An 11158-nucleotide genomic window follows, 5' to 3' on the forward strand; every position below is an offset into this window, starting at 1 on the left:
GCAGCAAGTCGAACGAAGACGTGTATGCTTGGCGAGGCATCCGTCCAGCTGTACTCCGTACGCCTTCGTCGTGCATGAAAGGCAAGATGGGACCAGGCACGCCAGTCCGTTGGGGGCGCCATATCCACGATCCCGCCTCCCTCTTTCTCCCATTCTCCCCCTACCCACTCACCCGCCTTCGCTGCCCTCGCATCCTCGGACGGACACTAAGATGACAAGCATATCATGTGGCGAGCGGGTACCCGGTATATGCAGTCAGCCACCGCTTGGTTTGATTTCCTTGCCTCCCTCCCAGCTTTTGCCCCCCAGGCATATGTGATTCAGCGAGTAGGAAGTGGAACTGATGGAATCATCCGATGAGAGGGGGGCCGAGATGCGTGTACTGTAGACAGACGTTGGAGATACTGAGATGCACCTGGGTCGCCCATTCAGGCCAGCTTAACCTGCTAGCCGCTCGCCCTGCATGTTAGACCTATGTGTATGATGAAGTGTACTATATTCGCAAAAAGGACACCCATCCTTCATTCAGTGAGCATCTCCCCACGTGCCCATCCGTGTGACGATCGTCCAACCTACAATACGTCATGCTCACTGCAGCCTTTGGGCTTCTGAGAAGGTTCTGTTGATGTAGATCCACTTCAATCCATCATCAGTTTGCTTCTTTGCATATCTGTCGGGCTGGCTGAATCCAATCATTCAACAGCCCCCTTTAGAAACCTTGCTTGGCCCTAAAGTAGTCCTTGATGGCTCGCGCGTTTTGCTGGGGTATGGCATAGACCGGGTGAATCGGTCGGACGAGGTCCCTGCGGTCAAAGATCTGCTCGAGATGCGGTAGCACGGCCCACACTGGGTCTGCTGTTGCCGAAATCTCCTCTGCCGCTGTAGGCTCCTCAAGATCCCAGTCATGCTGGGCTGAGCTCAGGCCGGCAAGGACGTAGCATGAGTGGTATGCATCCGCCATTCTGGTTGAGTGGGCGGGATCCAATGAGCTACATGAGCGAAACACACAGAACTTGTGGATGGCGATGAATGGAAGCAGGGAGGGGTTGGCGAGGGCGTGCGAGAAAGGAAGGTTGTGGGAGAGACGACTTACTTGCCCGGTTTATCGCGTAGACCGCCCCTTTCGGATTGATCCTGGCAACAACAAAGAATATACCGCATCAAGCCTTCCCGGCTGAATAGGGTTTCTGGAGCTGGGGGAAGCGTGCAGCTGGCGCCCGTGCCGGCCGCGTTGTATGCGGCCTCGGTCCCGTCGTTGCCACTGGCGATGTTGTTAAGGCATGCTTGGATCAGGGGAAAGCATCCGCCAACCCAGTGGCTGTAGCAACCGTCAACCAGCTTGTTGGTGCGTCCGGAGAATCCGCCTTCCGGTGCGTATTGCCGTGACGACAGCCAGGCTACGAGTCGTGGGATGTCCAGATATCTGTGCATCTTGTCAGTGTACAGTATCTCCTGCCACGACATGTCCCGATGCTGCGCACCTCTGGAATATGCGGCCAGGATGGTCCAGCAGGGCCAGGCAGCCAAGAGCGCAGAATGCGTACGCCCCATGGGCCTCGGCGTTTGGCTGGCCGGAGATTCCGCCCTCAAAAGTTTGGCCTACTCGGTTAGCGGCGACCTAATAATTCCGTGTATTGATTTGTCCCGCTTACATCGTCGAACATACTCTGCCACTCCCGTGAGGAGGTCTGAACTGCCGTCCTCGGTCCATGCTGGGGACTCGGGAGCTAAATTCAGCGGGAGCTGTAGCAGACTGATAATCACAGATGCGCAATATGCACCCCTTTCCACGGATAGTCAGCTCAAACTAGCCTTCTATCTAAGAAGCACGCTCGTCGCCGCTGGTACTCAACCTACCTAATGTCTTCCTCGCCGCCCAGGCAAACTTGGAATCCGCCGTCCGGCTGCTTCAAACTGGATAGCCACCTCCACATTGCCCGACGGTCGATCACCTCAAAGGCTTTCTCCCCGCCTACCAAGGCCAGCGCCAACACAACGGCATATGTGGTAGCCATGTGCGAGAGCTGACCGTTGCCCCCGCCGAAACCTCCGGTGTCGTTCTGCATAGAGCGCGCAGTTTCGATGACCGCCTCCTGGTAGGACGACACATCCTCACCCAACATAGTCAGTGCGGCAAGACACCAGTAGAGGAACCATGGCCTGCTCGAGTCGGCGGCCACAAAGCGGCCAGGCAACTTTGCCAGATTTTTGTGCAGGAACTTGACATGGCGTGCCCTGTCGAGCCGCGGAAGTCCGTGTTCGTTGTACTCGGCAAGCTCATCCTCCCCACTCAAGAGGGGCAGGCATTTGCCGACGGTGTCGTCCTGGAGCTGCGATGTCTGGGTAGCCAGGGAGTCCCTGACGGGCGGGAGCTGTGTGAAAATATCTGGAATCATGAGAAGTGTGTTCTTCCGTTGGATGACTATCTCCTCGTCAACAGTTTCGCTGTCCAGGTCGGATTGCGCCGATGCTGATGATGGAACCAGTTGCGGATTCGACATCCTCTTCCACCTGAAGGCCACGCGCTTTTGGTGCCTAGGCGTCTTTGTTCTAATCGGCATTAATAACGCGAGCCACTAGGCGGGATGGCACAGGTAAAGGAACAATACTTGGAATTCCTTGCTCTCTTAACATTGTTCTCTAATGCCCTAAACGGAAGCTTTGATGTTTGCAGCTTTGAACGCGATCCCTATTGGGCTACAGGAAGCTGGAGTCGCATGGCGGCCAGATGCCAAGAAATGAAATGCACAAAAGCAAAAGCGGGTCCTTTTACTCACCTGATGAATAATGAATTTGCTAATTCTTTTGTGATCCCCCTTTTCTCCCTTTTTGCAACCTGTTGTTATGTTCAAGGGAAGGAGCCTGATAGGGCTGGACTGTACTTGTACGGTACTTTCCCATTTTTGAACGCTTTTTGGGCTGATCACGTCACGGTATACGGAGGTTGGGGCCAAAAGTCATCACCCGGTTCTATTACAGTCAAACCTGCAAATAACGATTGAGTCTGTCATAGCGAATCTGACCGTTATTCCCAGGTTATCGTTAAACCCAGGATGACCCACTATTACCTATAATGGAAGGTTAGGGGCTCTCATTCGCTCACTGAAGTTCAGATACAGCTAAATTGCTTGATTTCACTGCTTCCCTGGCGTTGAGGATGGCTGGAAATACTGATCCAACCAGGTCTAACTAACTGAAGCTTTGGCCCGTAGGAATAGGGGTGGAAAATGTACCCAAATTTTGGGGGGAATGGGGGTCCCAGGTCGCCTAGCAGTGCTGAAAATAACATATTTCAGTATTAGTAAGCCCATTTGTGTGTATTACTAAGCAAAAATCAATCGTTATACCGTATTAGCCAGCGAATATCGGTTTCCTATACATTTTACGATGGGCACGCGATAGTCTAACGCTATTTGGAGGATATCGTTATTTCTCGAATCGTTACCGTATATTCCTGGGAAATCCACCCACCGCTACTGCGCGTACCTAGGTCAACCGACCAATCCTGGGCGACCGGCTTGCAGTGGGTTTGCAGTAGATTCAAACCTTACAGTCAGGATGCCAACTGGAAGAAGGTTTGAAAGATGGGTTGAAGTGGGTAGAATATGCGATAAGATACGTTGCCTGGCTTAGGCGAGGCAGTAGCGGTAGGTGGATTTCCCAGGGATATATGGTATTTGCAGGTTTGACTGTAGCACGAGGGCCGCCAACGTGTGAATAGCTTGAAAGCATGCGACCGCACTGTATTTTCGTTGGGTTTAGCGGCTGCTCGCTAATTCCGCTGATTGGCTACCGTACATGAAGCCCTGCGAAACGGGAGCCATGCACTATTCCTACAGTGGCTAGTGGTACGTGGCTGGCTTGGACTGTGCGAGCTTTACTGTATAAACATCTTCAAGTTGGCAGTCTTGGCCAACAGAACCGGGTGATGACTTTTGGCCCCAACCTCCGTATACGCAGACAGGCAGACAGGCTGAAGCCGCTACGGCTTCGATGCACGCCGGCCTTTGTCAACGGACAACGCCACGCCGGATTTCCATACCCCGTCATTCTTCTCCATCCACCACGGACCTATGTACGCACTTTATCGGGCCGGCTCGGCCGGTGGACTCTTCGGCCCCCTTTGAGCCGGATACGTCGTACTGTTTGGCCGAGTCGCGCTGCTTGGACGCCAGAGACTTGTGTGGCTCGGGGCTCCGCAGAGCCTCTTCTCCATTGCGCTCCCTCCCCAGAATCGTCGTGGATTTCGTGAGACCCTTACGGATTGCCTTAGAGAGCGTCTTGTGGGGTACGGAGAGACGGGCAGCTTGCAGACTGGAAGGTGCAACAGATTATAACAGTATGGGGGCAGAAGGGATCTCGTAGTGATGCAGACATGGTGTCTGATATCTTTCCTTGCATTCTCACCTTGAACTATATTGGGTCCCCCGCTGTCACTATCGAAGCAGACCGGCCGCCAACCTCGGCAAGGTACGACACCAGCAGATGATATCGGAGGCATTCTCTCAACCGCTCCGATCCAAACGCAACTACTCGGCAGCTGCTAGCCTAGACTACCCAAGCGGCGAGGGATTTCCGTTTTAAAGGAGGTGAGACCTGTGTCCTGTCTGGTTCGCAAACGGTGTTTGTGGGCTTTGTGGGCAGACCCTAATCCTATCGGCAATCGCTTACTACTCCGTGCCCCGGGATGGATTCAAGCCTCCAAGTTTTCAATCCTGTCTCTGCGCGCTGGCCGGTCTAGCCCGTTGAGATGGTCCAAGGAAAGGAGCATGGTTGCTACAATGCACGTACTCCGTACAACAAATCACCACTGCCTATGTAGATCCTCGCCTCCCGTCTAATAAATAAGTAAGGGCTTGCTTGTTGAGCGCTTGCTCTCTTTGGCGTACGGTGGGCTTTTGCGATGGTTCCTGCTTCTCCGCTTCGACGGAACTCAAGGTTCGGAACCCTTGAAATCTTCAGGACATGGCGTCTCTCCCAGGAAGCTTTGCCTAAGTATTTGATCCTGCTGATGACTGAGACCTGTGAACACCTCCGTTGCATTTCTCTGATCAGTTCTCAACACGATGTGCGAAGTATAAGGTAGTTATGTAACTAATGTTGCTAGCCAGCGGTAGATTGCAGGTTGACCCCCTCATCCTGTGGGTTCAGGGACCAGGGACGACTCAAGGGACACAGCCTAGAATCTAGAGATCTGATAAGCGAGCAGAATGTGTCCGGCATAGTGCAGATCAAGCTCTATCTGCACGGTGATGGGAACTTGCTTTCGTATCTCTCAGAGAGCCGATGAGCTCGGTTGAATGCAACTCCCGGGAAGGGAACTGTTGCGCCGTCGTGATGCAGCACAAGCAACCCAAACACATAAACGTATGTACTCCATACGGAATGCATAATTAGATAAGGTAGTACTTCTGTACTACGATAACCTCCCGCTTTCCAGCATGCAATTGCGGACACCCCTTAACATTGCCGGCACTTCGCCGAATGGGGTTTGCTTGGCATATGGTTCCCGTTTAAAAGTTGTACTGGCACAACAGAGTCTAGAGGGCTCTGTCTGAAGCCGCTGAAGTCAAGTTTTGGGAGTTTCCTAGAGTGCCTTGTTTCCAAATTCATTAAGATGGCTAAGAAAGGCGCTCAAGCTCACAGATTTTGATGCTTCTCTGAGCTTCAGCCACAACCTCTCCAACCCGACGTGGGCGAAGCGGAAACCTGCATGTCCGAAACTCATATCACAGCACAACGGCAGGGACAGTTCAACCGCCCGATTCGCCCTTCTCAGTGTTGATTCGGCAGAAGCCGAGGCGTCGCACAAGACGGTGTCCACGGCAAGGGCTCTGCTGCATTTTGCCACCAAAAAGAGAGTGAATCCCCTCAGTTCAGACTCTCACCTTCGCTCGTCTTGCGATGCGATCTTGCCTGCTTCCTCGCTTCCAGGAATGAATACCTTGATCTTCAGCCCCAGATCTGCACAACATCCACTGCAGCATTAGATGGCCTGACGCTAACAGGCCAAATTCTGAAGCTGCCCCATCTCAAACCTACACTAGTTTATGTCAGCTATTAGTCTTCAAGTTTTCGATGTTTTCACCTGACTTCGTCCCCCAAGTGGAGGATCTTACTTAAAGGAACTAGCCAAACCTGGGAATTGGTTATAGATCTAGGCCACGGACTTGGGGCAGAGGCTACTCGCTCTCCACTCACTCAAAGACGGCCAGTGCAGTGGCTGGCTGGCTGGCTCTTTGCACAACGCTTTGCTTTCGGCGGCAGGCTCAGCCTCCATGTCAATTGGCTTCGCGATGCAATGCAATGCATAATGTTAACGTCCATTGACTACCGTTAAGTAACTACACGTGTAGTGTCACTGACAAGAGAGGCTGGAAAACCAGGCGGGATCGGGAGGTTTTAACGCACAGTGCGGCGGGGCTGGATGACGATCCCTAGCAGCTGCCGTCCATCCACTAGGGCCAGATTTAGCGGCCCCTGATTGGCTGCTGGAGCACCATGCAGCCCTCCACTGCTTGCCCTTCCCGTTGGCCAAGAACCCAATCAGCGATGGGCGCGGAACAGGGTTTAGATGCACTCTCACCGCTTCTTCAACCGACAGGAGCGAGTTGCGTGAGAAGCGGCAGCTGGGGCGGGGGAAAAGGTGCGCTCCACGCCTCCACCTCGCCCCGTCCAACTAACGATCTCCTCTCCCAGGTCCGCCCTCGACCACAAGCAGCAGCGTTTTCTCACGCTCCCTGACGCATGCCCGAAAGGGTTCCCTTCCGCACCCTTTCCCCAGATCCCCAGACTGCCCTTCCAGCCTCTTTTCCAACCAAGACAGCCGCAGAACGAAGGCGCTGGGTTCGTCCTCTCGGCAACTTCCTCCCTTTTCCCATCCTCGACGCGAGTCCGTCCAAACAAGACAGAGCGCTTGACGCCTGTCAGGGGAAGCCAGGGAACCACTCCTGAGTCTTGACCGACTCGACGTCTAAGAAAAGAGCGGTGTCGGCGCCCCCCTCCCATCGATCCTGGCTGGCGCCTCAATACTCCCGACTATCCTCCAATCCCTTTCCCTCTTGATCTCCCCTTCCTGGTTTTGGCAAGATGACCTACGACTTCAACGCCTCTGGAGGGGAAGCCGCACTGTTGGAGCACTTGGTATACGATCACCGCGACCGCTACTCGTATCCAGCCGTGACGTCCGCCGCCCCGTCCCAGGATCTCACCTCAACCGCCCTGGCCACCATGTCGCAGGCGAGCCGCCTGAGTTTGAGCCCCGGGACGACCTGGCTGCCGCTTGACCTGACGGGCACCGGAAGTGCGCCGGTATCGATTCACTCGCCCAACTCTGCCAGCGCGACTGCCTCTTCTCCGGATGACCAGAGCGCCCACTCTCCGGGCCACCAAAGCACCATGTCGAGCCCTCTCCAGCAACAACAACACTCGCCATACCAGCCCGCTACTCATTCGAACCCCTCGGGCATTATTCCGGACTGGTCCCTTCCCTTGCAGGCCCACCAACAGTCGGCTGCTGAACTTTCTCAGTTCATCCAGGACTCAGCCTTGATGGCCTTCAACCCGTTCACCTCCAATTTCCAGCCTGCTCCGCTTGATTACCTTCCGGCAACCACCCAGGCCTCATTGGGGGGTGGCCTGCAGCTGGAGCAGACCTTCAACGCAATGTCTCCGGTTGATGGAGCTTCGCGGGTTATGCCGTGGGGGACAGGCATGGCGAACTGGCAGGACTTTGATACTACCATCAATTTCCATCCCGATGGGTTGCCCCGCGTCAGGAGTCTCGGGAGTCATTCCCCTACCGGCACCTATTTGGAGGTGTTGTCTCTGGGCTCGAGCAGTGACAATGGTTGGACAAGCGTAGATGTGTATCCCAATTGCGACACATTTCAGCGGTCGCAGCACTCGCAAAACGCGGCCATCTTCAACCCCAGCCAAACGCTCCACTTGAGGAGTAATTCTGACTCGACTTCTGACAGCAACTCTCTGGAATTTGGCAGCTATGAGGAGGTCAATTTCCCTTACTCTCCTTTCTCACCAGATTCCGACACATTTGTGGATCACTCCAGCAATCATCGCAACTGCTTGCCCGGGGAGCACCATCATCCGGCTTCCTCGGACCTCGTCAGCCCGTCTTCTGCGGTCGCTCCCGTGCCCATAACCACTGTGTCGACCACGAACAGGCCCGTCGCCGCAAGCGGCTCCAGCGGTTCTGGATCAGCTTCTCCCCCAGCAAGACGGAACTCGGGTACGCGCAAAAGCCCCATCGCCAAGGCCACAAAACCCGTCATCAGGAGGACCTCGTCAGGGAAGAAGGACGGCAACGGCGAAAAGAAGGTGGGCAGGCGCAGAGGCCCTTTGCTTCCTGAACAACGAAAGCAAGCCAGTGAGATCCGAAAGCTGCGGGCCTGTCTCCGCTGCAAGTTCCTCAAGAAGACCTGCGACAAGGGTGAGCCTTGTGCCGGCTGCCAGCCTTCTCATGCTCGTCTCTGGCAGGTTCCTTGCACTCGGATTGACATCAAGGACATTGGCTATTTCATGAAGGACTGGAAGGCTGACTACGAGCGACACCTTGATCTCGGCAAGTCCGTGTTCAACGTGAAGGGATTCGCACAGAAGGAGACGTTGATGTGGATCACACACGGCTACGGTTTCTGCCTGCCTGTTATGGTCCGAGAAGTCTTCGTGGCGGATGATAGCTGTTTCCAGGTCGACTGGGTCGAGTCGACATTGCAGGACCAGGACCCTATTGATTTTGAAATCCGGACCGAGCGCCTTGACGTCGGCCAAGAGGGCATCTCGATGGAAGCGTTGTCCGAGTATCTCGACAAGCACATCGACGAGGGGTTCGAAAGATTTATCGACGACCACTTTGAAGGAACGCCCTTCATCACCGAGATCTTCAAGACAGCATACCGGTTCTACACCAAGGAGAGGCTACCGGTCATCCGTAAGGCCCTGAAGCTGGTTGTGGCCTACAATCTCACGCTGCACATCACCATGGTCGAGCAGCCACCAACAGAGGAGCCGATGGAAGGCCAGATTGACGACGAGGATTCCAAGTACTACGGCAAGGTTATCGCCCCTGTCATGATCAACTTCCAGATCAAGTGCGCCATGGCGGATATGTGGCGTGAGCTCCAAAAAGACATTCTGGAGGAGCTCTCGGCTCTCTACTCGAGTGTCTACAGCGGAGAGCGACTGAAGAACTGGCCCACCATCTTCATGCTTGCCTCCATACTCCTTGCTGTTTGGGAGGAGATTCAGTTCGACTGCCACTACCGCGTTCCCGACCCGGTCGCTGTCGAGAAATTCTGCAACGATATGGAAACGGTGCCTGTGGGTGTCATTGTTGGTCTATTCCATGCCATTTCACAGAAGCTGCCCTCTTTCACCGAGTGGGATACCCGGAGACACGGCCAGCTTCTGAACAACAACCCAGCGGTGTGCGAGGCCATGACCGAAGTACGGCAACATGTCATCAAGCATGGTTAGTATTGTTACCTCCGTTTCTGTCGGACATGTAGTAACCCATGACTGCAGAGGCCTACTTGAAGACGCGTGCGGATACGAAGTTTGACCGATATGACTTTGATTCTCTATCAAACAAGCTGTTGTCCAAGCTGGTCATCCGGGCTAACTAGGGACTGCATCTCCACTGCAGCATCGTGCCGCATTCCGGCGCTGAGGCCGTTGATCGTACAATTCCATTACGCCCCAATGGCTATGGGCTTATTTTCTTGTCGTTTTTCTTCTTCTTTTCCATATGTTCTTTGCTCCCGGCCTGCTGCTGAGCGACGGCGTTGCGTTCTTGCAATTGTGTTGTTTTGTTGTTCTATCACAAGCACTCGCTATCTTTCCTCTTCTCTACTCTCACTCAGGGCTGGCCATCGCCATGCCGCTACGGAAATGACTGACGTCCATCATGACGGGAAGACATTGACTTATGACCACATATTATTATTTTTGTTTACGATTTCTCAGGTTCATCAAAAAGCAACACCCGACGATCTGTATGACGGAATCGGCACCCCCACCCACGCTTCAGCTCGTGGAGCCGTGATCAAAATCATGAGTCGCATGGGGAGAAATGACGAAAATGCTCTTGACGATTTATTCGCAGTTGGCACGAAGAAACAAACGAACAGAGCATATAGAAAACCTGTGCATGGGATTGGCGTTTGTTGATAGGCCTGCCCTGCAGACCTTCAAAGACACGACTATGTTTGCTAGTATCAGATGTGAGGGATTTGGGAGGAAAGCAGTGGGATTCAAATACATGCGAGTTGAAATGTAGTAATTGGATTGGTACTCGAAGTAATTATTGGACAATCAGCACATATGTTATCGCAGCGTCACACTCTTAATGACTGGCGCCGAAAAAGCTTCCATTGTTGTCAGTCCTTTTCCCTTACCACGGAGTGGTTGAGACGCCGCGATACCTTTGTGTATGCATACAGTACACACCTAACCTATGGTCAGTACGCCTACCTTAGCTATTGCGTCTTCGGCGGCTCCGATAAGCTCTACATACTTTGCACTCCCACAGGAACAAGCCATCCGAAAACTGACCTGAGCCATGCCTCGAAAAAAAGGGTTGATTACAGAACTGAGGAACGGAAACTGTGCTCAAGCTTCCATAATGGTGACTGGTGGAATCACATCCGACCACACCCTCTTCCTTAACCGCAAAGCGGAGCGATTATTAAGCTGCACTCAATGATCTGTGCATAATGTATCCGTAGCCGCCTGGCTGCTGGGCCTCAGCGAGAGTCTGTGATATATAATCTACCCTCGGTTTCCATTAATGGAATTGACGGGATAGGGAGTGGGTGTGCGGCAGCGTGTCGCTCGCACGGAGGGACGGGATTTATCCATGAAGGTGCCGGGACAGCTTGGGGCAGGACTCAACGGCCGGGAGAAGGATGGAGATTCCGAGAATGGAGATTCCTGGAGGGTGCCCGGGTGGTGAGTGATTGACAGGGGTATTGTGAATCGCCAGTAACCGCAAGGCAATTGACCACGAGTTGATACGGTGGTCGAGATACAGGTTGCACGACATACTATCAGGTAGTAGTATATCCGTATCCCCTTCTATAGAATAATATAGGGAACTTTACCTTGCTCGCCTTTGGTATCTAGGGATGGGAAATTTCCT

At 53.7% G+C, this 11158-nt stretch overlaps 2 protein-coding genes across 2 annotated transcripts; one reads left to right on the forward strand and one right to left on the reverse strand.

Annotated features, from left to right (window-relative positions):
• Positions 1-709: 709 nt before the first annotated feature.
• N656DRAFT_711667 (terpenoid cyclases/Protein prenyltransferase) lies at positions 710-2501 on the reverse strand (the record flags this gene model as incomplete). Its single annotated transcript, XM_064811755.1, has 5 exons — positions 710-962; positions 1094-1423; positions 1482-1599; positions 1653-1783; positions 1858-2501. 5 exons carry the CDS (start codon positions 2499-2501, stop codon positions 710-712), a joined length of 1476 nt encoding a protein of 491 aa, XP_064668904.1.
• Positions 2502-7089: 4588 nt separating this feature from the next.
• N656DRAFT_711890 (uncharacterized protein) lies at positions 7090-9644 on the forward strand (the record flags this gene model as incomplete). Its single annotated transcript, XM_064811770.1, has 2 exons — positions 7090-9490; positions 9544-9644. 2 exons carry the CDS (start codon positions 7090-7092, stop codon positions 9642-9644), a joined length of 2502 nt encoding a protein of 833 aa, XP_064668905.1.
• Positions 9645-11158: the final 1514 nt, after the last annotated feature.

Source organism: Canariomyces notabilis (assembly GCF_033297395.1).
Source record: "Canariomyces notabilis strain CBS 508.74 unplaced genomic scaffold N656scaffold_15, whole genome shotgun sequence".
Taxonomy (NCBI): domain Eukaryota; kingdom Fungi; phylum Ascomycota; class Sordariomycetes; order Sordariales; family Chaetomiaceae; genus Canariomyces; species Canariomyces notabilis.